Raw genomic sequence first — 27,019 nt, 5'->3', positions numbered from 1 at the left:
AAAGCTGGGATTCTGATAATGTTTGTTCAGATCCTTACCTGCCTCCAGGTAAGGTTGAGCCTGAAGCTTCTACATGTTTTTCTTTCTCTTGTGCAAAGGTGCTCTGGCCAACAAAGTGAAGAGGAAAGACACGCTGGCCATGAAGTTGAACCACAAACCTAGTGAACCAGAAATAAACATGAATTCTTGGCCTCGAAAAAGCAAAGAGGAGTGGAATGAAATCCGGCACCAGATTGGGAACACACTGATCAGGTAGGCCTTTTCTTAGAATATATTGATTTGATTTGATTATGCCAGTATATATGGGCTTCCCTGATAACTCAGTTGGTAAAGAATCTGCCTTCAATGCAGGAGACACTGGTTCAGTTCCTGAGTAGGGAAGATCCCCTAGAGAAGGACTGGGCTACCCACTCCAGTATTCTTGCACTTTCCTTGTGGCTCAGCTGATAAAGAATCTGCCTGCAACCCAGGCAACCTGGGAGACCTGGGTTCGATCCCTGGGTTCAAAAGATCCCCTGGAGAAGGGAAAGGCTAACCAATCCAGTATTCTGGCCTGGAGAATGTCTAAGAGACTTACTTGGTGGTGGAGCATTCATATATCCTTTTTTTTTTTTTTAATTTTAGAAACTTTTTTTAAAAAGTTAGTTAAAAAAAAAAGCATAGTTAAAAAAAAAGCATAGTTAAAAAAAAAAGTACATGTTGTACACAGATGGGTTTCTTCAATGAATTTGGAAATTAAGGAACTAGATGGCTGCCATAGCTTTACACCATAAGATAGACATGCTGCTGCTGTTGTTGTTTAGTCACTGAGTCATGTCCGACTCTTTTATGACCTCGTGGATTGTAGCCTGCCAGACTCCTCTGTCCATGGATTTCCCAGGCAAGAATACCGGAGTGGGTTGGCGTTTCCTTCTCCAACGGATCTTCCTGACTCAGGGATGGAATCCACATCTTCTGCATTGACAGGTGGATTCTTTACTCAGCCACCAGGGAAGCCCCAAGATAGACATAAGTGTTTTTTTTTAAATTTTAGTTTCTAAGAATTCAGGTGGTCCCTAGGACAGCAAGGCTTTTCTGGCATTTTTCCTGTTGTTCAGACCTAAGGTCCCAGCCCAGTTAAATATCACACCCACAATTTCCATTGTATCTATTTCACATGTTCCATGTAACTGCCTCCTTTCAAAGTGTTAGTATTAATGTATTTTTCAAGTCGCTGGAACCAAAAGCATAGAGAAACTGAATGCAAGCCAGCTTCCTGCATATGTACTACAAGTAGAGCCCAGGTATACAGACAAGTGTTTGCCCACCTCAGATGTTTCCCTAGGTAGAGTAAGGAAAAACAGGTGGAACTCTTGGTATAGTCCTTAAAAATATTTAAATAAGGATGCCTGTTCATTAAAATACATTCTCCTCTCCTACCTCAGACACCAGGCTCTGCTGTTGGCCAAGATGGCAATCTTAATGCAGACCTGTGGCTCTCTGAGTATTACCAGGAGGTCATCAAGATTAGCAATTAGTTAAAAATGGGGATTTTTTTCTTTTTAATTTTATTGAGACATATTTGTCATACAACACTATATAAGTTTAACATAATGATTTATGTTAATGAGCATAATGATTTGACTTACATATATCATAAAATGATTATCACAATAAGTTTAATGAACATCCATCATCTCCTATAGATACACAATAAAAGAAATAGGAAAAATTTTTTCCTTGTGATGAGAACTCTTAGGACTTACTCTCTTAATGATTTTGATTTATATATATAACATAGATATTAATTAATCACATTGTATATTACCTCCCTAGTATTTATTTTATAACTAAAAGTTTATACCTCTTGACCACCTTCATCCAGTTCCTTCCCTCTCTCCCACCCCCTGCCTCTGGTAACCACAAATCTGATCTCTTTTTCCATGAATTTGTTTGGTTTTGGGAGTATAGTTGACCTACAATACTATGTTAGTTCCTGGTACACAGCATGCTAAGTCGCTTCAGTCGTGTCCGACTCTACGCGACCCCATAGACGGCAGCCCACCAGGCTCCCCCGTCCCTGGGATTCTCCAGGCAAGAACACTGGAGTGGGTTGCCATTTCCTTCTCCAGTAACAATACTATGTTAGTTCCTGGTACACAGCATAGTGGTTTAATATTTCTGTACATCGCAAAATGCTCACCACAATGAATCTAGTTACCATCTGTCTCAATACAAAGATATTACATTATTATTGACTATATTCCTGACACATTGTACATTTTATCCAAAAATGGCAATCTTTGATAATAGATTCCTTTTTGCTTTATTACATTGCTCATCGTTGAGTGTTTTTTCCCAGGTCGTAATAGTTTTAGAAGAGCTTGTTGAACATTGGCCATGAATAGTCTGAAACTGAAATGCAGAAATATGAGAGATTAACATTTATAATAACAATTTACAATACCATAAAAAAACCCTTTAAATATTGTGGATAAACCTGATGAAAGATTATATAAGACCTGTGCATTGTAAAATATAAAATAATGGTAAAGAAAGTAAAGAAAACCTAAATATATGGAGAGAAATAACATTTTCATGGATCACAAGTCTCAGTATTATCAAGACATCAGATTTAATGCAGTTCCAATCAAAATGCCCCTTAGTGGACTTTAACTGACAAACTGATTCTACAGTTGTCAGAAATATAAAGCAACTATGAAAAAGAACAGGATTGGAGGACTAACACTGTCTTATTTTAAGATATATTATAAAGCTAAAGTTACCTAAACACTATGAAATTGACATAAGGAGGATGAACAAAGAAATCAATGGAACAGAAGAGGGAGCCCAGGAAGAGACTCACTCATATAGAAGAATATGGTTTAGACAAAATTTTCTTAGATATGATCTCAAAGCATGATTCTTAAGAGAAAAACATTGATAAATTACACTTCATCAAAATTTTTTGTTCTCTGAAAGCTACTTTTTCCACATGCCCCAGGGGAACTAAGTCCGTGCAACACAGCTACAGAGCCCGCAAACCCTAGAGCCCGTGCTCCACAACAAGAGAAGCCACAGCAACGAGAAGTTTGCATACCACAACTAGAGAGCAGTCCCCACTCACCACAACTAGAGAAAGCCCACATGCAGCAACAAAGACCCAGCTCAGCCAAAAATAAATAAGAATATATTTTTTTAAATTTAGAAACAGAAAGGTGGGGGAAGCAGAAGACTTTAAAAGACACATCATGAAAAAAGATACACAGATGACAAGTAAGAATATGGAAAGATGTTCAACATCATTAGTCATTTGTTGTTTGGTCGCTCAGTTGTGTCTGACTCTTTGTGACCCCTTGGCACACCAGGCTTCCCTGTCCTCCACTATCTCCTGGACTTTGCTCAAACTCACATCCATTGAGTCAGTGATGCCATCCAACCATCCCATCCTGCATCAGCCCCTGCTCCTCCTGCCTTCAGTCTTTCCCAGCATCAGGGTCTTTTCCAGTGAGTCAGCTCCTCATATCAGGTAGCCAAAGTATTGGAGCTTCAGCTTTAGCATTACTCCTTCCAGTGAATATTCAGGATTGATTTCCTTTAGGATGGACTAGATTGATCTCCTTGCAGCCCAAGGGACTCTCAAGAGTGTGCTCCAGGGACCTCCCTGGTGGTCCAGTCACTAAAATTCTCTGCTCCCAGAGCAGGGGGCCTGGCTTTGATCCCTGGTCAGGGAACTAGATCCCTGAGAAGGAAATGGCAACCCACTCCAGTGTTCTTGCCTGGAGAATCCCAGGGACGAGGAAGCTTGGTGGGCTGCCGTCAATGGGGTCGCACAGAGTCGGACACGACTGAAGCGACTTAGCAGCAGCAGCAGCCAAATAAATGAAAATGCTGAAAAAAAAAATGTCTTCTACAGCACCACAGTTCAAAAGGATCAGTTCTTCAGTGCTCAGCCTTTATGGCCCAGCTCTCACATCAATATATGATTACTAGAAAAACCATAGCTTTCACTAGACGGATCTTTGTCAGCAATGTAATGTCTCTGCTTTTTAATACAGTCTCTAGGTTTCTCATAGATTTCCTTCCAAGGAGCAAGCATCTTTTAATTTCATGGCTGCAGTCACCGTCCACAGTGATTTTGGAGCCTAAGAAAATAAAATCTGTCACTATTTCCACTTTTTCCCCTTCTATTTGCCATGAAGTGATGGGACTAGATGCTTTGATCTCAGTTTTTTGAATGTTGAGTTTTAAACCAGCTTTTTCACTCTCCTCTTTCACCCTCATCAAGAGGCTGTTCAGTGCCTCTTCACCTTCTGCAATTAGAATCGTATCATCTGCATATCAGAAGTTTTTGGTATTTCTCCCAACAGTACTGATTCCAGCTTATGATACATCAAGTCCAGCATTTCATATGATGTACTCTGCTTGTAAGTTATATAAGCAGGGTGATAATATACAGCCTTAACGTACCCCTTTCCCAATTTTGAACCAGTCAGTTGTTCCATTTCTGGTTCTGTTGCTTTTTAACTCGCATACTGGTTTCTCAAGAGATAGGTAAGGTAGTCTGGTATTCCCATCTCTAAGAATTTTCCAATTTGTTATGATCCACACAGTCAGAGGCTTTAGCGTAGTCAGTGAAGTAGAAAAGTGAGTGTCAGTCACTCAGTCGTGTTTGACTCTTTGCGACCCCATGGACTGTAGCCCACCAGGCTCCTCTGTCCATAGAATTCTCCAGGCAAGAATACTGGAGTGTGTTGCCATTTTCTTTCCCAGGGGATCTTCCCGACCCAGGGATTAAACCCGGGTCTCCCAGCATGTGAGGCAGAGTCTTTACCGCCTGAGCCACCAGGGAAGCCCCTGTGAAGAAGTGGATGTTTTTGTGGAACTCCCTTGCTTTATCTATGATTCATCGAATGCTGGCAGTTTGAGCTCTGGTTCTTCTGCCTTTTCTAAATCCGGGTTCTTGTACTACTGAAGCCTAGCCTGAAGGATTCTGAGCGTAATGTGAAATGGAAAGGAGTGATGGAATACTCCAGTGCAGTAAATAGGAACTGCTAATAATGCCTTTGCTTATATGGACCTCAGTAATTATCCTGAGTGAAAAAAATAGACAAAAAGAGTGCATACGCTATGGTTTTATATGAAATTTTAGAAAATGGAAACTATACATAAAACAGGTCATTGTTTGCCTGGGGGCAGGAGGGTTGAGAGTAAATAGAGCAGATGAGTGTTTGCCTGGAGGCAGGGAAGTAGTGATTACAAAGGAAATGAGACTTTGTCAGGAAGGTCACAGTAGGTAGAGTTGAACCTCCCAAAATGAATCCTGATCTCTGGTACATGTGGTACATACCTGCTCTGTTGTGTCTGACTCTTTGCCACCCCATGGACTGTAGCCCACCAGGCTCCCCTGTCCATGGGATTTTCCAAGCAAGAGTACTGGAGTGGGGTGCCATTTCCTCCTCTAGAGGATCTTCCCAACCCAGAGATCAAACCCATTACTCCATGACTCCTTCATTGCAGATGATTCTTTACCACTGCTCTGCCTGGAAAGATGGTACCTGTGAATGTGACCTTATTTGGATAGGGGGTCTATGTAGATGTAATCAATTTAAGTTGAAGTCATACTGGATTTTCTTGGTCTCCAAAATCACTGTGGGTGGTGACTGCAGCCATGAAATTAAAAGATGCTTGCTCTTTGAAAGGAAAGCTACGACAAACCTAGACAGCACATTAAAAAGCAGAGACATCAGTTTACTGACAACTGTCCGTATAGTCAAAGCTATGGTTTTACCAGTGATCATGTACACAATAAGAGTGCAGCCATACAGAAGGCTGAGCACTGAAGAATGGATGATTTTGAATTGAGACTCTCAAGAGTCTCTTGGGCTGCAAGATCAAACCAGGTCAATTCTAAAGGAAATCAACCCTGAATACTCATTGGAAGGACTGATGCTGAAGCTGAAGCTCCAGCCCATTGGCCATCTGATGCGAAGAGCCAACTCACTGGAAAAGATCCTGATGCTGGGAAAGATTGAAGGCCCGAGAAGGGGGCGACAGAGGATGAAATGGATAGAAAGCATCACCAACTCAGTGGACAGGAATTTGGGCAAACTCTGGGAAGAAAGTGAAATACAGCGGAGCCTGGCATGCTGCAGTCCATGGGGTTGCATACAGTTGGACATGACTTAGCGAGTGAAAAATAACAACATCCTAGATTAGTTAGGGTAGGCTCTGATCCAGCGACTTGTGTCCTCATAAGGGGAGGGAAATTGGGACGCAGAGACTCAGACACACGTAGGGCGAATGTGAGGTGACTAGCGCAGAAGCTAGGGCGATGCATCTGAAAGCCGAAGAGCCCCAGAGCCGGGAGAGGCAGGGAGCCTGCGGAAGGGGCCAGCCTGATGACGCCTGGGCTCTGGGCTCCGGGGCCGGGAGAGGCAGGGAGCCTGCGGAAGGGGCCAGCCTGACCACGCCTGGGCTCTGGGCTCCGGCCTCCAGAGCCGGGGTAGAGGCAGGGAGCCTGCGGAGGGGGCCAGCCTGACCACGCCTGGGCTCTGGGCTCCGGCCTCCAGAGCCGGGAGAGAGGCAGGGAGCCTGCGGAAGGGGCCAGCCTGACCACGCCTGGGCTCTGGGCTCCGGCCTCCAGAGCCGGGGTAGAGGCAGGGAGCCTGCGGAGGGGGCCAGCCTGACCACGCCTGGGCTCTGGGCTCCGGCCTCCAGAGCCGGGGTAGAGGCAGGGAGCCTGCGGAGGGGGCCAGCCTGACCACGCCTGGGCTCTGGGCTCCGGCCTCCAGAGCCGGGAGAGAGGCAGGGAGCCTGCGGAAGGGGCCAGCCTGACCACGCCTGGGCTCTGGGCTCCGGCCTCCAGAGCCGGGAGAGAGGCAGGGAGCCTGCGGAAGGGGCCAGCCTGACCACGCCTGGGCTCTGGGCTCCGGCCTCCAGAGCCGGGGGAGAGGCAGGGAACCTGCGGAAGGGGCCAGCCTGACAGCACCTGGGCTCTGGGCTCCAGAGCCGGGAGAGGGGCAGGGAGCCTGCGGAGGGGGCCAGCCTGACAGCACCTGGGCTCTGAGCCCCAGAGCCGGGAGAGAGGCAGGGAGCCTGCGGAAGGGGCCAGCCTGATGACGCCTGGGCTCTGGGCTCCGGGGCCGGGAGAGGCAGGGAGCCTGCGGAAGGGGCCAGCCTGACGACGCCTGGGCTCTGGGCTCTGGCCTCCAGAGCTGAGAGAGAGTGAGCACCTGTTATAAGCCATCCACTCTGTGGTGACTTGTTACAGCAGCCCTGGGAATCATTGCAAGGGTGATGGATGTGTTCCTTCCCTTGATTGTAATGATGATATTACAGGTACATACATATGTCAGGATATCAAATCATGCAATTTATTGTATGTCATTTGTACCTTAGTAAAGCTGTGGTGTTGTGTCTTTTAATACTTGTTGAAAAAAGATGGTCTTGTTCAGAGAGACAAGAAAAACTCTGAAATGCAGATAATTGTAAATTGTATAAAAAATGGGCCTGGGAGTTTTCTATGCAACTAAAGAGTTCAGTTCAGGTCAGTCTCTCAGTCGTCTCTGACTCTTTGCAACCCCATGAATCGCAGCCCGCCAGGCCTCCCTGTCCATCACCAACTCCTGGAGTTCACTCAGATTAACGTCCATCGAGTCAGTGATGCCATCCAGCCACCTCATCCTCTGTCATCCCCTTCTCCTTCTGCCCCCAATCCCTCCCAGCATCAGAGTCTTTTCCAATGAGTCAACTCTTTGCATGAGGTGGCCAAAGTACTGGAGTTTCAGCTTTAGCATCATTCTTTCCAAAGAAATTCCAGGGCTGATCTTCTTCAGAATGGATTGCTTGGATCTCCCTGGAGTCCAAGGGACTCTCAAGAGTCTTCTCCAATACCACAGTTCAAAAGCATCAATTCTTTGGCGTTCAGCCTTTTTCACAGTCCAACTCTTATATCCATACATGACCACAGGAAAAACCATAGCCTTGACTAGACGGACCTTAGTCAGCAAAGTAATGTCTCTGCTTTTGAAAATGCTATCTAGGTTGGTCATAACTCTCCTTCCAGGGAGTAAGCATCTTTTAATTTCATGGCTGCAGTCACCATCTGCAGTGATTTTGGAGCCCCCTCAAAAAAAGTCTGATACTGTTTCCACTGTTTCCCCATCTATTTCCCATGAAGTGATGGGACCAGATGCCATGATCTTCGTTTTCTGAATGTTGAGATTTAAGCCAACTTTTTCACTCTCCTCTTTCACTTTCATCAAGAGGCTTTTTAGTTCCTCTTCACTTTCTGCCATAAGGGTGGTATCATCTGCATATCTGAGGTTATTGATATTTCTCCCGGCAATCTTGATTCCAGCTTGTGTTTCTTCCAGTCCAGCGTTTCTCATAATATACTCTGCATATAAGTTAAATAAGCAGGGTGACAATATACAGCCTTGACGTACTCCTTTTCCTATTTGAAATCAGTCTGTTGTTCCATGTCTAGTTCTAACTGTTGCTTCCTGACCTGCATACAGATTTCTCAAGAGGCAGGTCAGGTGGTCTGGTATTCCCATCTCTTCAGAATTTTCCACAGTTTATTGTGATCCACACAGTCAAAGGCTTTGGCATAGTCAATAAAGCAGAAATAGATGTTTTTCTGGAACTCTCTTGCTTTTTCCATGATCCAGCGGATGTTGGCAATTTAATCTCTGGCTCCTCTGCCTTTTCTAAAACCAGCTTGAACATCTGGAAGTTCACGGTTCACGTATTGCTGAAGCCTGGCTTGGAGAATTTTGACCATTACTTTACTAGCATGTGAGATGAGTGCAGTTGTGCGGTAGTTTGAGCATTCTTTGGCATTGCCTTTCTTTGGGATTGGAATGAAAACTGACCTTTTCTAGTCCTGTGGCCACTGCTGAGTTTTCCAAATTTGCTGGCATATTGAGTGCAGCACTTGCACAGCATCGTCTTCCAGGATTTGAAACAGCTCAACTGGAATTCCATCACCTCCACTAGCTTTGTTCGTAGTGATGCTTTCTAAGGCCCACTTGACATCACATTCCAGGATGTTTGGCTCTAGATGAGTGATCACACCATCGTGATCATCTGGGTCGTGAAGATCTTTTTTGTACTGTTCTTCTGTGTATTCTTGCCACCTCTTCTTAATATCTTCTGCCTCTGTTAGGTCCATACCATTACTAGCACATAATTCGGAGAAGGCGATGGCATCCCACTCCAGTACTCTTGCCTGGAAAATCCCATGGACGGAGGAGCCTGGTAGGCTGCAGTCCATGGGGTCGTGAAGAGTCAGACACGACTGAGCAACTTCACTTTCACTTTTCACTTTTATGCATTGGAGAAGGAAATGGCAACCCACTCCAGTGTTCTTGCCTAGAAGAATCCCAGGGACGAGGAATCTGGTGGGCTGCCGTCTATGGGCTCACACAGAGTCAGATACGACTGAATTGACTTAGCAGCAGCAGCACATAATTAGATACTGTTGAGAATTATACATTAAGAGTAAGAATTGAAGAACTTTCTGATTCTAGAAGTGACAAGTTTTCATTGGTGAATAACATCTCAGATCTGGGAATAAAGTAAGAAATTTCATCAATATTTCCGAGAGGACCAAAATTGAAATCATAGGTTTTACAGAATATAACTCCAAAAGAGACAAGTTTAAATTCCAGTGGTTCCTAAACCACTGGTTTAAAAATCAAAAGAAAGACTTCCCTGGTGGACCAATTGATAAGAATCTTCCTGCCAGGGGAGGGTACACAGGTTCACCAGTCAGGGAATTAAGGCCTCACATGCCTCAGGGCAACTAAGCCCATGGGCCACATCTACTGAGCCTTTGCGTCCTAGAGCCCATACTCCCCAGCAAGAGAAACCACCGCAGTGAGAAGCCCCTGCCCACAGCAGTGAAGACCCAGCACAGGCAAAAGGAAATAAATAATAAAAAGTAGTGCTTCAAAATAAAAATTTTAAAAAGAGAGGGGCTTCCCTGGTGATCCAGTGGTTAAGACTCCATGCTTCCAATGCAAGGGATACAGGTTGGGGTCCTGGTTGGGGAACTAAAATCCCACATGCTACAAGGCATAGCCAAAAAGTAAAAGTTTAAATAAGTAAAAAGAGGGGAATCAGAGTCATATGGGAAGCATCAAAAATATTTACATATGTATATGTACACACATACTAATATAAAATCTCAGTCCTCAAAATCAGCATCTTTATTAATATCTTTGAGGATCTGTGTTAACCCATGTGCTGAAGGAGCAGACCTGTTTGGGAGTCACAAAAGCAGTCCAAATGTTCATTTTACACATGAGTACACTCAGAGTCTAACTAAGCTTTTTTGTGGTGACAGAACTTGTTGGCATCAAAACCAGTCTCCTGTTTGCTGGTACAGTCCCTTTTTACATTGTAATGTATGTATTAACACTTTCAGTGTGAAAAGTGTTCATAAACAATCAGTTAACCAAATGAAATATCAAAACTTTGAAAATTTTTTTATTTCTTTCTAGTGTAGGGGCTAACATAAACTAAGACCAAAACAGATCTGTATAAACAGGATTGGGTGGTTTAACATAGACAAAACTCTTATTTATCTCCTTTTTAGACGACTGAGTCAGAGACCAACACCAGAAGAACTAGAACAACGGAACATACTACAGCGTGAGTCCAGATGTGGGAGTGAAGTTGTGTAGATTTTCTTTGTGTATTTCTGACTTAATATACATAACAGAGAAGAGAAGCATTTTTCAACAAGGGCAGAGCGGAGAGTGTTCCAGCCAAGGAAGGAGTATTCATAATTTTTTCCCCTGAAGGAACATAGTTCCCCAAGCTTCCTTTACAGAAAATCATTATGATATTGTTTTATGTACTGGAATGCTCCAGAAAACTGTATTTTAATATTCTCATAGTATCCTGCACCTGCCTTGGGCATTTGGCCGACCCAATGTTTGACTACACCAGTTGACAAGAAAATTGTCTTGAGTCCCAAAGTTAGTATTTATTCTGACTCGGAGCCTGTAAGAATTATCTGTGTGTAATCACTGAAAAGTTTGATATGCCGATTGCCATTCTGAAGTAGTATTCTTTGTTTCTGGCTATCAACTGTAGCTAAAAACGAAGCTGATCGTCAGGCAGAAAAACGAGAAATTAAGCGTCGGCTCACCAGAAAGGTATGCCCCCCGAGTCTTCAGTCTCAGTCTGTGTCTGGTATGTGAGTGACCTGTTTGACTGGAAAGAAATGAATTTGACTTGAATTGCCATAGATTTCTGTGAAAATAGAACACATGGTGAAAATCTAGAAAACAATACAGCATTATAAGAACTTTTTTTCATTTTAACTGTTTAAAGAAAGCCTGGCACAGGAAGGTGTTCAGTAAATATTTGCACACGTTTTGACCTTTTCTTTAGTAGACATGGAATTTTGGTATCAACTAAAACCTGTGGGAGTATGGAAACAGTAACAGGAAGAGTGTGTAGTGTTTGATTTTTCAAGGCAAACTGGTCATATTCTAATGAGAGAAACAGCTGAATTGACCCTTAGTTACACCTGAAAAGTGTGAAAAACCGAGTAAGATTTCTCACTGGTCCCAAATCAGTCAGGGTAGAACCATTTCTCTTGCAGGCTTATTTAGCCCTTAAACTCTGGGAGTAAGCCATTTTTCCTTTGTCTCCCTCAGTATTAGTTGGTAATTACCTCCTGTAGATTCTTAGACTTGGCCTGAGTTCTGTAGATATTTTTTAAAATGTACAGGAATCCCCAGGAAAGCGAGGGAACTGGACATTCTTCTCCTGATTTTTCCTATTTCTCCCTTCCCCCAGGATCAGACAAATTATCCTTGATAGATTGTGGGTGGCTAAAGGCCATCACAGGATTTAAAGGCTTCAGATTGAGCAGGTTAACTGATTGTTCACCCTTAAATCTTAATTTGTTACAGAATCCGGTATCTTGGGCATTACTCATGTTGAAAGGAAATTCACCCTTAATGTCAATCATTAATAGATATTGCTTTCATATTCAGTGTGTTCACCTTCTAGTGTATTAGATATAAATTTGTAGTCTGGACCCTTTTGCTACCCAACATGTGGTCCACGGACCAGCAGCATTGGCATCACCTGGGATTTGCAAGAGCTACAGAATCTCAGGCCCCACCCCAAATCTGCTTAGTCAGAATCTACACTTTAACCACATCCCCAGATGGTTTGTATGCCTGTTAAAGTTTGAGAAGCACTGGCTATACTGGTTTAATAGCAATTCTTTGCTCTCAATCTTGGTTGGCTGTGCATCATGGAGTTTAAAAAAACAAATTCCTGATACCCAGAATCTGAGGATGGATCCAGAGATCAGTAGTGTTTAAAGGTCCCAAGGTGATTCTGTTGTGGAGTGAAAGCTGAAGCTCTGGATTAGAGGCAGTTTGAATGCATGATTGATGCCTGACTCCTGGCATAGTGAACTGAGGGCCTCCATTTCTTTCAGCTCAGTCAAAGGCCAACTGTGGCTGAACTACTTGCCAGGAAGATTCTGAGGTTTAATGAATATGTGGAAGTAACAGATGCTCACGACTATGACCGGCGAGCTGACAAACCTTGGACCAAACTGACCCCTGCTGACAAGGTATCTGTCATTTGTCTGTCTCTCTTTATTTCAAGGATACAAGACATCAACTAGAACGGGGAACCATAAACAAAATTTCTACTTCTTGTATAGTGTTAAATATCTAATTATGATACAAAATACCAAGAAGTGCAAACTAAAACATGGACTACTTCACCAAAACTTAGAGAAGAGAAAATCCCTGCTGTATTGCAGGGTACAAAAAGCTGCAAGGAAATAAAGCATATTTTTTAACAGGAGTTATGTTTCATTGGAGGGAGTTTGGGTGGTATATTTTAGTAATTACCCATATTTCACTTTTATAACAGGGAAAGTATTTTTACCTGCTGCAGAAACTGTAAAAGCTACAGTCTCTCTTTTGGGCTTTTCAAGGGTTTTAACTGGAGATTTCAGGTTTATTATGATTAACTGGAGGTTTCAGGTTTATTATGAGACAAAGGTTGTCAGGAAGGCAATGTGCATCAGACTCAGAGCCACACACAGAACTCTGTGTTCACCTGACTTCCTCCCTCCCTTCTGGGTTGCCTGGTCAGGGTTAAGCAAAGTAGAGATCAGATGACAAAGCATGCTGTTGCTGTTGTAGCAGACAGAAGATGCTGAAACATTTTTGTTTCTACTCTACAGGCTGCCATAAGGAAAGAATTGAATGAGTTTAAAAGCTCAGAGATGGAAGTTCATGAGGAGAGTAAACATTTTACACGGTAAGACCTAAATACTGGAAGCTAAGCAGAACTCCACCAAAAAGCAAATGAGGCAGAGTTGTTCAGCTTGAAAGGATTCTAAAGACATAGTTAAAAGAACAACACTCGGTGTTAATTGCACAGACTATATTAAGAGAAAGAGATGAGAAGTAAGAGGCATAGTTCATGCCTTATGGCATATGGTGTTTTATGTATTTTATATCTTATTACTTGCAGTAAACATACCAGGTGTGTTCATATCCCCATTTTATTAATGAGGAAATAAGACTCAAAAGGGTTAAGTAAGGTGCTTGACTTGTATGACCAGGATGTGGGAAAAGCAATGAATGACTAAAAGCAGTTGGGTGCTCTCTTTTCTGCACCTCACTGTCCCAGGTTATGGATATGGAATGGTTGCTAAGCTGGAAAGGAACCTGCCCCCTCTGGTTTCAGTTCTTTCTAGCACAGTTGATCTTACCAGTTTAGTGTATAAACATCATGAAAAAAACCACAAAGCAGCCAAGAAGCATTTTGATTTGGAATTACTGTTGTGATTAAGGCCCCAGCCCACACCTAAAGACTCAGGTAGCCACGAATGGAATCTGTAGAAGTATCTAGGTGACTCTCAAAACATTTATAAGCAGAGGCTAAATGAAAGAAGGTATGATGACAATTACAGTTTGCTATAAAAAGAAGGAACAACCAAAGTTGGGAGACAAAATATTAAACATTTTTCAATAAAAATACAGAACAAATGGTTGTTTTAACTACATAATTTTTTTGTACAGAATTAGAGAAGGCAGTTTCTTTGAACAACAGTTGTGCCATTCAGGGCACTGTAATATGACCTCAATAACAAGCCATACTTGTCAGTAAGGAGATTATAGTCTAAGCTGGGAAGAGATCTGTGTACCACTCCATACAGTCAATATGATAAATGCCTTAGCCATTCTGAGGGCTGTCGGGTTTCATGTCCCAACTCCACCATTTCCTGCCTGTGTCAGTATTCAGTTCAGTTCAGTTCAGTTCAGTCACTCAGTTGTGTCCGACTCTTTGTGACCCTGTAAACCGCAGCACGCCAGGCCTCCCTGTCCCTCACCAACTCCCGGAGTCCACCCAAACCCATGTCCATTGCCATCCCACCATCTCAACCTCTGTCATCCTCTTCACCTCCTGCTCCCAATCCCTTCCAGCATCAGGGTCTTTTCAGATGAATCAGCTCTTCACATCAGGTGGCCAAAGTATTGGAGTTTCAGCTTCAACATCAGTCCTTCCAGTGAACACCCAGGAGTGATCTCCTTTAGATGGACTGGTTGGATCTCCTTGCAGTCCAAGGGATTCTCAAGAGTCTTCTCCAACACCACAGTTCAAAAGCATCAATTCCTCAGTGCTCAGCTTTCTTTATAGTCCAACTCTCACATGCATACATGACCACTGGAAAAACTACAGCCTTGACTAGACGGATCTCTGTTGACAAAGTAATGTCTCTGCTTTTCAGTACGCTGTCTAGGTTGGACATAACTTTGCTTCCAAGGAGCAAGCGTCTTTTAATTTCATGGCTGCAGTCACCATCTGCAGTGATTTTGGAGGCCAAAAAAATAAAGTCAGCCACTGTTTCCACCTTTTCCCCATCTATTTCCCATGCAGGGATGGGACCGGATGCCATGATCTTAGTTTTCTGCATGTTGAGCTTTAAGCCAACTTTTTCACTCTCCACTTTCACTTTCATCAAGAGGCTTTTCAGTTCTTCATTTTCTGCCGAAAGGGTGGTGTCATCTGCATATCTGAGGTTATTGATATTTCTCCCAGCAGTCTTGATTTCAGCTTGTGCTTCTTCCAGCCCAGCGTTTCTCATGATGTACTCTGCATCTAAAGTTAAATAAGCAGGGTGACAATATACAGCCTTGACGTACTCCTTTTTCCTATTTGGAACCAGTCTGTCATTCCATGTCCAGTTCTAACTGTTGCTTCCTGACCTTCATACAGATTTCTCAAGAGGCAGGTCAGGTGGTCTGGTATTCCCATCTCTTTCAGAATTTTCCAGTTTATTGTGATCCACACAGTCAAAGGCTTTGGCATAGTCAATAAAGCAGAAGTAGATGTTTTTCTGGCTCTCTTTTGCTTTCTCAGTGATAGAGCGGATGTTGGCAATTTGATCTCTGGCTCCTCTGCCTTTTCTAAAACCAGCTTGAACATCAGGAGGTTCACGGTTCACGTATTGCTGAAGCCTGGCTTGGAGAATTTTGAGCATTACTTTACTAGAGTGTGAGATGAGTGCCATTGTGTGGTAGTTTGAGCATTCTTTGTCATTGCCTTTCTTTGGAATTGGAATGAAAACTGACCTTTTCTAGTCTTGTGGCCACTGCTCAGTTTTCCAAATTTGCTGGCATTTTGAGTGCAGCACTTTCACAGCATCATCTTTCAGGATTTGAAATAGCTCAATAGGAATTCCATCACCTCCACTAGCTTTGTTCTTAGTGACGCTTCCTAAGGCCCACTTGACTTCAGATTCCAGGATGTCTGGCTCTAGGTGAGTGATCACACCATTGTGATTATCTGGGTTGCGAAGATCTTTTCGTACTGTTCTTATGTGTATTCTTGCTACCTCTTCTTAATATCTTTTGCTTCTGTTAGATCCCTACCATTTCTGTCCTTTATTGAGCCCATCTTTGCATGAAATGTTCCCTTGGTATCTCTGATTTTCTTGAAGATATCTCTAGCCTTTCCCATTCTATTGTTCTCTCTTTCTTTGCATTGATCGCTGAGGAAGGCATTCTTATCTCTCCTTGCTATTCTTTGGAACTCTGCATTCAAATGGGTATATCTTTCCTTTTCTCCTTTGCTTCTTGCTTCCCTTCTTTTCAGTTATTTGTAAGGCCTCCTCAGCCAGCCATTTTGCTTTTTTGCATTTCTTTTTCTTGTGGATGGTCTTGATCCCTATCTCCTGTACAATGTCACGAACCTCCGTCCATAGTTTATCAGGCACTCTGTCTATCAGGTCTAGTCCCTTAAATCTATTTCTCACTTCCACTGTATAATCATAAGGGATTTGGTTTAGGTCATACCTGAATGATCTAGTGGTCTTCCCCACTTTCTTCAATTTAAGTCTGAATTTGGCAATAAGGAGTTCATGATCTGAGCCACAGTCAGCTCTTGGTCTTGTTTTTGCTGACTGTATAGAGCTTCTCCATCTTTGGCTGCAAAGAATATAATCAGTCTGATTTTGGTGTCGACCATCTGGTGATGTCCATGTGTAGAGTCTTCTCTTGTGTTGGAAGAGGGTGTTTGCTATGACCAGTGCGTTCTCTTGGCAGAACTCTATTAGCCTTACCCTGCTTCATTCTGTACTCCAAGGCCAAATTTGCCTGTTACTCCAGGTGTTTCTTGACTTCGTACTTTTGCATTCCAGTCCCCTATAATGAAAAGGACATTTTTGGGGGGTGTTAGTTCTAGAAGGTCTTGTCAGTATTAGCTATTTTTAGTAGTAGTAAAGTACCATAGTGAGTTTTGAAGTACCATAGTGAGCAAGAAAGTCATAAAGAAGGTGACGTTTAAGCTACATCTTATATTATGTAAGAGAATTTATTTGCACCAGAAGGAAAGAAGGGGACTTCCCTGGTGGTCCAGTTGTTAAGCATCCACCTGCCAATATAGGGGATACAGGTTTGATCCCCAGTCTTGGAAGATTTTATGTGCCACCAGGGCAACCAAGCCTGGTGCCACAGCCACTAAGCCCAAGCTCTTAGAGCCTGTGTTCTGCAATAATAGAAGGCACTGCAGTGAGAAGCCCCCTGCTGACCACAACTAGAGAAAGCCCATGCACAGCAATGAAGTCCTAGCCCCACCATAAATGTTTTATTAAAAGGAAGGAAGGAAGATTGTAAGCAAACCTGCCAGCTATAGTGGGACTTTGAGAGGCAGGAAAATGTGTGCTCTTTGTAACAGAACATGGAGCTGGAGCAGAGGAGAGATGGGGGCAGCATGGTAAAGGTGAGACTAGCAAGATGGGTTACAGTCAGGTTCTGGAGAGCTTTGACTCTTAGGTGAGGATGTTGGAACCTCTGGGGTTTGTGTATTTGGGAACAAACCCTGGTGGAAGTTTGGAAGGGGATTTGGAAGAATGAAGAGACCAGCAGCAAGGAGACCAGTTAGGAAGCAACTGAAATAGACTCAGCATGCTGCTAGTGCAAACCAGGGAAGATAAATTTGAAAGACATTTCACGCATAGAATCAACCAGATTTGGCACTCTTGATTCCAGGGACAAATTTAAAGGAAGTAATTGAAATGACTCTTCGATTTCTAACATGACTTTTGAGGAATAAGGAATTCAGTGAACAGTTTAGGACATTTATTCAGAAAATATTTATTCAGCACCCACTACATGATAGATACAGTGCTAGATGCTTGGGATCTAGCAGAGAATAAGGTAAAGTCCCTGTCCTTAAGGAGCTTTTATTCTAAAAGAAGACAGACAGTGAACAAACTAGAAAGTCAATGATATATGTTGAGCCTGTGACACATTGAAGGGAGCTGCCTAGAAAACAGTTGGCTATTCAGCCTAGAGTCCAGGGAGAAAAAGAAGATATCAAGATTCAAATTTATGAGAAAAGATAGTGGTTCTTAAGGAGAAAAGTGCTTTATATGTAAATAATGGACAGAAGAAAATGAATCAGGAAAGCAGATTGAGGAAAAGCAGTTGAAAAAGAAGGAAAACTAGGGAAAACAATAGTGTTACAGAAGTCAAAAGAAGTTTCAAGAAGAAAAGAAGATGGTCAGGAGTATCAGATGCTACAGAAATGTCAGGTAAGGTTAGAGTGGAGGAGAGGCAGTTTTTTTAAAATTAGAACAGAGCATTTCATTACTTTTAAGATAATACAGTTGACCTGTGAACAGTGCAGAAGTTGGGGTGCCCACAACCCTCTAAGCAGTTCAGCTGAAAATCCACATATGATTTATAGCTGCCCTCCCTATACGTGGCTCCTCTGTATCCGTGGTTCCATTTCCGCTACATCCTGTTCTGTGGTATTTACTACTGAAAAAAATGTACATAAGACTGGACTTGTGCAGTTGTTAGACCCTGTTGTTCAAGAGTCAACTGTCATGGCAAAGTAGTCTACAGCATCTGGTAACTTGGCTCTTTCTGATCATCTGTTTTAGTTACCACCGTCCGTGATGCTGAAGTTTGAGAGAGGATCTAACAACCCCCCAACACAGGGCTGCTTCAGTGTGCAGAGAGACACGGAGGGAACTTCAGCACTTCCCAGCACAGCCAGAATTGAGTCCTCTGGGCTACAGTTCTGGGGTGAACAGCACTTCGATGAATGTAGCATTTCACTGGAATGGATTCTCATGTGCTGCCTTGGGCAAAACTGAACACTTCGTCAGTGCTTTTGAACCTTGTAATATTGTAGCATACCTGAGGGGTCTTCCCTCACCAGCCTCAATGTTCTGGGTCACTTGCAGGTTCCAAGTTTTACTGGCTGAACCTCACCCACGATGACTGCCTATGCTAAGGCACAGTTTGCACCATTGGCCTTACCAGCCCTGTCCTATTGTGAGACCCACCTGTATAGATACTAAATTCTAGCCATCACATCCAGATGGTGAGGGGGGAAACCTGCTGGACGCCCCCAACCTTCTAGGAAAAGGGGCCCCCATCTCCAGGGAGAAGCCTTCATTTCACACTGGCATGTCAGCTAAAAGCACTTCACTGTACTTTTGGTACCACAGCAATACAGTCCTCTTCAGGCAACCCAGCCCGGGAGAAGCTCAGGATCTGACATGTTCTTCTTTTGGCACAAGTCATTCTGATTTTTTTTTTTTTTTTTTTTTTAATCATGAAGAAATGATGGGAGCTTAACTGTTTTCCTATCTGTTAAACAGTCTTGAGCTGCAACTAGATTCCAAGTTGGGAAAATGAGACAGCATATATATTTTCTATATATAAAAACAAAACAAAAAGGGCCTTTACATTAAGGCCAACTTGGTAGAAAACTGACTCATGGCTCGAGTTGTTTAGACTGTTGTATTTTTGTTGTACCAGATGATAACTCTAAATCATTCTAACCAACAGATGCATTCTCTCCCCTAAAGCAGAGCTGCAACTCTGTGGGAGCACTCGTGTGCTGTCAGCCCCCACAATTCCAGCCAGAATCACAACAAGGTCCTGGGGGTGTGGGGACTAGACAAAAAAAGGTCCTTGGAGAAGCAGGTGGGAGGGGTGAAATCATGACCCACTGCTCCTCTCTGTTCCTCAGTACTGTTCGCCCTCTCCTGCCGTGCTCTTCCTCTTAACTCCCAACACTGACTCTCCTGCTCACCCTGTCTGGCAGCTTCCACCTCAGTCAGCCCTCCTCTTCCAAGCTGCAGCCAGTGCAGTTGGTGCCTGGGCATTGGCTCAGCCCCCACACCCTTTTATATGTGTAATATATATTAATATGATTTCCTGAAGCAGACGATTCAATTGCTTTCTTTGAATTTTTGTTGAAAACCACATGCCTTACTATGTCCCTCTAATTCCTACCCATTCTAAGTAGAAGGGAAAATAAGTTTCTATTAAACTGATGAATGTGGCTTTTTCCCTTTCATGTTCAGAAAATTGTGGCTGTTTTATAGATTTCTTCTGACTTTTTCTGCCAGTCCTTGTCCTGTCTGTGCTTTCAGTAGATTTTTCTCTGTTCCTCCTTTTGCATCCATGTAAGGTTTGCTGAAGAATCAGAATATCAGGTCAAAACAAAGCTAAAGTGACCTTAAAAGGTAGTATCTTCTCTCTGTATGGGGAATAGGGAGGTGTTTGGATTTCTCAGTAACTGTCAAGTGCTTTATGGCTATGGAGATACACTGGGCTTACATCTCCTGGAGCTCCTTGACGTTTGGGATGACTGAGGGAAGATAAAGAGATGATTCTATGAAGTTGTTAGAGGTCTGTATATAAGGTGACCACACATGAAGCGTTAACTTCTAACCTTTCTATCTTGTTGGTTTGGAGACTACTTGACTTTTGCCAGCATCCTCTGTGGCTTCAAATGACACTTTTCACACCCCATTCACTCCCTTCCTTTCCCTTAATGTGCCAAGCTTGAAACAGGATTAGATTTCCTGAGCTACTTGTTTGCTTCCTATGTGCCACCAAGGAATCTAATTCATCTTTCATCTCACTCATGTTCTTTTGAAACAAGATACTTTGGGAGTCAAGTCCTTTCAGGTGTTTATATATATATATATATATATATAAAGTGGATTTTATGTTCTCCTTCCATGTAAGTAACAATTCACAATCATAATGTAAAGAAGAAATAGAAATCTGTTGTATTGTACTTCAAGATGCTTCCCTGATGTACAGAAGCTCCTTGTAAAATAAATAATTGCATTGTATATCAGTCTTCCTATCAATATTAATTATTAATGTATTTTAGAATTAAAAAGGACAAATTATATTATTTTGGTATATAGTATTTCTTTTTTATGTTCTACCTCATTCCAGAAGTTTTAAGGTAGGTTAAAAATGATTTCTCAGAGACTTCCCTGGCAGTCTAATGGTGCAGACTTCCATGCTCCCAAAGCAGAGGCACAGGTTTGATCCTGCTCAAGGAACTAAGATCCTGCATGCTGCACAGCACAGCTGAAAAGGGGGGGAGGGGAAGGCCCTAAAATACTGCTGCTGCTGCTGCTGCTGCTAAATCGCTTCAGTCGTGTCCGACCCTGTGCGACCCCATAGACGGCAGCCCTGCAGGCTCCCCCGTCCCTGGGATTCTCCAGGCAAGAACAGTGGAGTGGGTTGCCATTTCCTTCTCCAATGCATGAAAGTGAAAAGTGAAAGGGAAGTCGCTCAGTCGTGTCCAACTCTTAGCGACCCCATGGACCGCAGCCTACCAGGCTCCTCTGCCCATGGGATTTTCCAGGCAAGAGTACTGGAGTGGGTTGCCATTGCTTTCTCAACATCCTAAATGAGAAGTAAATGAGGGAGAAAAGTTATAGTAAGAATATTAAACACAGCCAGAGATGAAGGTCAGTAGTGTTTGTGAACGTCTGTATAAACTGTAGAAAAGGAATAAGCTTCGGAGTTGAAAGCCAACTGTGAACCCTACACTATGTACCTCTAGGTATTATTAATTCCACCTAGTCTGGGAGGTAAGTAAAAATACACTCATTTAACCAGTGAAGAACTTCAGAGGTGAAGTTACCTCCCCAAAGTCAAAGCAAATTATGTAATCATCCTTTACATATATTCAAGGAAGAGCAAGTGCATTCTGACCAACTGTCCCTAAAGGGACTTACTGTATATGGACCAGATATAATTAGGCCTTAAGCTGACATCACAAAAATACGACAGTTTGTAGCTCATGTATTCCACTCTGGCAAGCAGCCCAGTTTCAATCCAGGTGGCCCCACCAATGACTCACTTTGTACTTTTCACTTCAGAGGCTGGTCTTGATTACCATACCACCCTTTACCTAGGGTTAAGAGAAACCATGAGTCAGAACTGCTCGAGTCATTGGGCTCCACCTGCTCCCTATCTTCCTTCTACTAGCCCTCCAAAGAGACCTCAAACTGCCATTACCTTCTTGAAGTCATGTGTTGTCTCTAGAAGTGTTTGTAGCAGTTCACAACTCCATAAAAAATGAGGTTAACAAAAACATGCACCTCATGTGTGGACCTTGCCTACTTTATCAATTATCAGAATTAGAGATCATAATATGTGCAGCATCCCAAATGTGAAACTTTGGTATTACTATATTTGAAAGTTTCTCTCTTACCTTGCAGAATTCTCTACCCCAGAAATGTCTCAGTTCCTTTATCTCCTCTTGCCTTATTTACCACTCAAGTTGGAAGCCAGGATAATTTAACGGGACTTTATAACTTCCAATCCATCCTCCAATATTGCCACTAGAGTTACCGTTCTAAAAGGCAAAGAGAGTCATAGCAATCCTTTTATTTCAAAACTTATTAGCCCCTAGGACTTCCCTGGTGGTCCAGTGGTTACGATTCAGCCTGCCAGTGCAAGGAACATGGGTTCAATCCCTGGTCCAGGAAGATTCTGCCTACCTGGGAACAACTAAGCCCGTGCGCCACAACTACTGAAGCCTGAGCACCCTAGAACCTGTGCACCACAACTAGAGAGTAGCCCCTGCTCACCCAAGTAGAGAAAGCCTGAGCCCAACAATGAAGACCCAGCACAGTCAGAAATTTTTTGTAAATTAAAAAAAAAACACAAAAACAAACCTTACTGCCCCTTAGATACCTACAGGATAAAATTTAAACTTTGCTTGGACTACAAGATATTTTGTATTCAGCTCTTGACTACTCATGCTCATGAGAAGTCCAGGCAGTTCTCCTTTTGATGTTCCTAATTAAGCTGACCCCTTACCCTTCCTGGGAGACCACAGACCCACCAGTTCCTCAGCCAAAAATGCTGTCATTATTCGCACTTCACCCTTCTACTGTTCTACAACCTTCTGCTATTCTTCTACTAAGAATCTGCCTGCAATGGAGGAGACCCTAGTTCAATTCCTAGGAAGAGAAGATCTGCTGGAGAAGGGATAGGCTACCCACTCCAGTATTTCTGGGCTTCCCTTGTGGCTCAGCTGGTAAGTGAAGTGAAGTGACGTGAAAATTACTCAGTCGTGTCTGACTCTTTGCAACCCCATGGACTATAGAGTTCATGGAATTCTCCAGGCCAGAATACTGGAGTGGATAGCCCTTCCCTTCTTCAGGGGATCTTCCCAACCCAGGGATCAGACCCAGGTCTCTCACATTGCAGGCAGATTCTTGACCAGCTGAACCACAAAGGAAGCCCTCAGCTGGTAAAGAATGGCTCAGATGGTAAAGAGTAGGCCTGCAATGCAGGAGACCTGGGTTCAGTCCCTGGGTTGGGAAGATCCCGTGGAGAAGGAAAAGGCTACTCCAGTATTCTGGCCTGGAGAATTCCATGAATTCTATAGTCCATGGGATCACAAAGAGTCAGACACCGCTGAGCGATTTTCACTCACTTACCTGCCTCCTGAGAAATCTGTATGCAGGTCAAGAAGCAACAGTTAGAACCAGACAGGGAACAACACACCGGTTCCAAATTGAGAAAGGAGTACGTCAAGGATGCATATTGTCACCCTGCTTCTTTAACTTATATGCAGAGTACATCATGAAAAATGCCAGGCTGAATGAAGCACAAGCTGGAACCAAGATTGCCGGGAGAAATATCAATAAACTCATATGCATATATGTCATATGCATATGACAACACCCTTATGGCAGAAAGCAGAGGAACTAAGAGCCGCTTGATAAAAGTGAAAGAGAAGAGTGAAAAAAGTTGGCTTAAAACTCGACATTCAAAAAACGAAGATCATGGCATCCAGTCCCATCTCTTCATGGCAAACAGATTAAGAAAAATGGAAACAGTGACAGACTTTATTTTCTTGGGCTCCAAAAATCACTGCGGATGGTGACTGCAGCCATGAAATTAAAAGATGCTTGCTCCTTGTAAGAAAAGCTATGACAAACATAGACGGCATATTAAAAAGCAGAGACATTACCTTGCGGACAAAGGTCCCTCCAGGCAAAGTTATGGCTTTTCCAGTAGTCATGTATAAGTGTGAGAGTTGGACCATAAAGAAAGCTGACCGCTGAAGAATTGATGCTTTTGGACTGTGGTGTTCGAGAAGGCTCTAGCGAGTCCCTTGGACTGCAAGGAGATCAAACCTGTCAATCCTAAAGGAAATCAACCCTGACTATCCATTGGAAGGACTGATGCTGAAGATGAAGTTCCAATACTTTGATCACCTGATGTGAAGAACTGACTCACTGGGAAAAGACCCTGATGCTGGGAAAGACTGAAGGCAGGAGGCGAAGGGGATGATAGAGGATGAGATGGTTGGATGGCATCATCGATGAGATGGACATAAATTTGAGTAAGCTCCGGGAGTTCGTGATGGACAGGGAAGCCTGGTGTCCTGCAGTCCATGGGGTCGCAAAGAGTTGTACACGACTGAGCGACTGACCTACTACTACTAACTATCCGCCTAAACCTTTAAAAACACGCACTTGCTGTAACCTGCACGCTCCTTCAAGGTACTGCGTGAAGACTCTAGTATCGCGAGATGCCCCTGGGACAGGTTAGGGGCGTTAACCTGCAGTGGGTTCCCAGAACCCTTAGCGAAATTCTAATTCCCTAACTGCGCATGTCGCAGCGCAGGCGCAATAGACATTTCTTGACTTCCGCTGGCTCCAGGAGCTATAAATACCGATGCCTTGCGTCTCTGGGGTCTTTTCGGGAGAGACTCCCGTCGTGCGTTCCTGTTTCCAGGTCAGTGGGACCAACTCCCCGCTTCGTGGGCGCTTCATCTGCTATGGGGTCCGGTCAGTCTGCCTTTTCTGTGGGAACCGTACTATTTAGAATGATTCCGAATCCTCGGCGTTAGTGCCAACTACAACTACTCGCAAAAAATGGCGTGGGGTGGGTCGGAGAGGCCTCGCGCGCCTCCGTTCTTTGCCGTAGCTAATAAGGAGTGCTGGCGACGGAACTCGAGGGCCTGTAGGACTGCCGTCCTCCACGCCGAAAAGCTTAAGTGCGCGGCGCCCTTGTTTCCTAAAGCGCCATTATGCCGCCTCCTGGCGTGTTAGCGTCTTCAACTAGAGTTGCAGACAGGGCATTTTGTTTGGTTCACTAATTTAGAAACGGCTTAGCTGCCACTTATTTTTTCTTTTGGGGTAATGTTTAATTTTGTATGACAGACTTATTGGTCCTTAACTGCTTGCATTTGCTACTTAAAAGTATTTAGACCAACGTGGATAACCCGGGAGGTCACTCTCCCCGGGCTCTGTCCAGGTGGCGTACGGGAGCATAGGGCTCTGCCCGGTGATGTACAGTCCCTTTCCACAACGTTGGAGATAAAGCCGGGCCTTGAGTCTGCGCCTGCATATTCCTACGTCTTCTCAGAGTCTTGTGGACAATGACTGGGGAGAAAAACCATGCAGGAAACAGCTCTGTAGAGCAGTCTGTCTGGATCTTTGTTTTAACCTGTTTTGCTGTGCAATTGGGTTAAGGTTTTCCCTCTTTTGCAGCATTTTGTTTGGGATTCCGAATACAACTGGATTTGAGGTGAGTAGATCTACGAATTGCTTTCGGCCTATCGGTGTTTGCTAATTTGGTTCCACAAAATTGATTTTCACGTCTTTAATATTCGTGATAGAGGAGATTTTTATATTACAAATGGACTAATTTTGACAAAGTGATTAAACCAATGTCCGCAAAGTTTTCATGCTTGAACTGTGTAATGTGTGTATCTGCTCAGACTGGGAGAACTAAGGATTCGGGTCTATGATATTAGAAATGAAATTGGGCATATACTACAGCATACTTATGAAAGTAACTAATAGATAAACTATAAAATAGTCAATAGCTAACAAGAACTTCGAGTTTGTGTGAAGCAGTTTATAATCCTGTGGACTTTGACTTGGTTGAAGTGTAGGTGTGAAGGGATGAAGGTGAAGGGAAGTGTGATCTCTTCAATAGTGGTACAGTAAGTCTGCTACATACCAACCTTTCTGTGAGAAGCGTAACCAATTTCATGGTACTGTATAGCACATTGTGTTAGCTGAGTGCATAGGCTAACTTGGGTTTAGTATTCTGACACTGTTCAGATATTCCAACGTGGATACCCCGGGAGGTCACTCTCCCCGGGCTCTGTCCAGGTGGCGTATGGGAGCATAGGGCTCTGCCCGGTGATGTACAGTCCCTTTCCACAGCGTTGGAGATGAAGCCGGGCCTTGAGTCTGCGCCTGCATATTCCTACAGCTTCTCAGAGTCCTCTGGACAATGACTGAGGAGACAAACCATGCAGGAAACATCCAGTATACAAAAATTTTAAAGGGGAACTAAGATTGTACAAATGAATCTAATCCTTTTTTCTTTTAATATTTTCAGGAGAGAAGAGGAGCCTTACCAGCTTTGCAGTTAGCAATGCTTTGGAGTCTTTCTTTGACAGGGAAATTAGTAAAGTAAAAATTAATTCTCCAGGCAAAACTACTGGAGTGGAACCCATTCCTTTCTCCATGGGGATCTTCCTGACCCAGGGATTGAACCTAGATCCTACTGCATTGCAGGTAGATTCTTTACCTTCTGAAACACCAAGTAAAATGAGTAATATATTCATTGAACATAAGCCTGGGAGATTTGGAAGTGTATAGGTTAAAACCCATGAGTTCTAGTGTTCTTATTGCCCAGGCACTTACTGAAATTTACAAGAAATGTCAGAGACCGTATGGGCAGGTCTTAGAGTATAGTGACCTGGAAGGAGACCTTTTCAGGTTTCCTATCTGGTGAAAACTTGATGTTACAACACTAAGATACTGACTTCTTTATCTATCGGTCTTAAAACTGGAAAGTAGGTGCCCATGAGAATCTGCATGTCTGAAAGAAATCCCTCAATTTCTAATGTAATCATGAACTTAAATAAAGATGACTATGTATTTGTGTGGTCTTTTGGGGGTTTTGTTATGTTTTTGTCACATCATTCTGCTGGTAGAATCTTAGTGCCTTAACTAAGGATCAAACCCAGATTCCCTTTGGTGAAAGCAGCCAGGGAATTCTATGTGAGTGTTCTGTCAATCCTGGTAGGTTTTGCTGTAGCTGAAGGTCTTGAACTCTTCTGTTAAATTTTGGCATTTGTGTACAACTACTATTGGGAAATGCATTCACTGTTCAGTTACCGAGTCCTGTCCAATTCTTTAGGACCCCCGTGGACTGTAGCA

General features: G+C 43.3%; 1 protein-coding gene, 1 long non-coding RNA gene and 2 other non-coding genes across 5 annotated transcripts in view; all 4 read left to right on the top strand.

Moving 5' to 3' along the window:
- PHACTR4 (phosphatase and actin regulator 4) overlaps nucleotides 1–19,172 on the top strand; it is a 57,385-nt gene extending 38,213 nt beyond the window's left edge. Inside the window, exons 9-14 of the mRNA XM_068967939.1 lie at nucleotides 99–252; nucleotides 10,586–10,641; nucleotides 11,089–11,150; nucleotides 12,455–12,592; nucleotides 13,217–13,293; nucleotides 18,431–19,172. Of these exons, the coding sequence (XP_068824040.1) occupies nucleotides 99–252; nucleotides 10,586–10,641; nucleotides 11,089–11,150; nucleotides 12,455–12,592; nucleotides 13,217–13,293; nucleotides 18,431–18,446 (503 nt within the window). The 3' untranslated portion in view covers nucleotides 18,447–19,172. The remainder of the gene's footprint in view (nucleotides 1–98; nucleotides 253–10,585; nucleotides 10,642–11,088; nucleotides 11,151–12,454; nucleotides 12,593–13,216; nucleotides 13,294–18,430) is intronic.
- Nucleotides 19,173–24,505: 5,333 nt separating this feature from the next.
- Nucleotides 24,506–26,712, top strand: LOC138076645 (uncharacterized). 2 transcript variants are annotated; one of them, XR_011144683.1, is made up of 3 exons: nucleotides 24,506–24,572; nucleotides 25,331–25,367; nucleotides 26,193–26,712. It is a non-coding gene; the product is annotated as an uncharacterized lncRNA (long non-coding RNA). The 2 variants fall into 2 exon arrangements; XR_011144684.1 differs by having other exon boundaries at nucleotides 24,554–24,625.
- Nucleotides 25,049–25,252, top strand: LOC138077285 (small nucleolar RNA SNORA73 family). Its single transcript, XR_011144737.1, has one exon. It is a non-coding gene; the product is annotated as a small nucleolar RNA SNORA73 family (small nucleolar RNA).
- LOC138077284 (small nucleolar RNA SNORA73 family) lies at nucleotides 25,915–26,118 on the top strand. The gene has a single exon (XR_011144736.1). It is a non-coding gene; the product is annotated as a small nucleolar RNA SNORA73 family (small nucleolar RNA).
- Nucleotides 26,713–27,019: the final 307 nt, after the last annotated feature.

The sequence above is a fragment of the Capricornis sumatraensis genome, chromosome 3 (assembly GCF_032405125.1).
Source record: "Capricornis sumatraensis isolate serow.1 chromosome 3, serow.2, whole genome shotgun sequence".
In the NCBI taxonomy this organism is placed as follows: Eukaryota; Metazoa; Chordata; class Mammalia; order Artiodactyla; family Bovidae; genus Capricornis; species Capricornis sumatraensis.
Note: the sequence above shows the minus strand (reverse complement) of the source record. Positions and strands in the feature narration are given on the sequence as shown.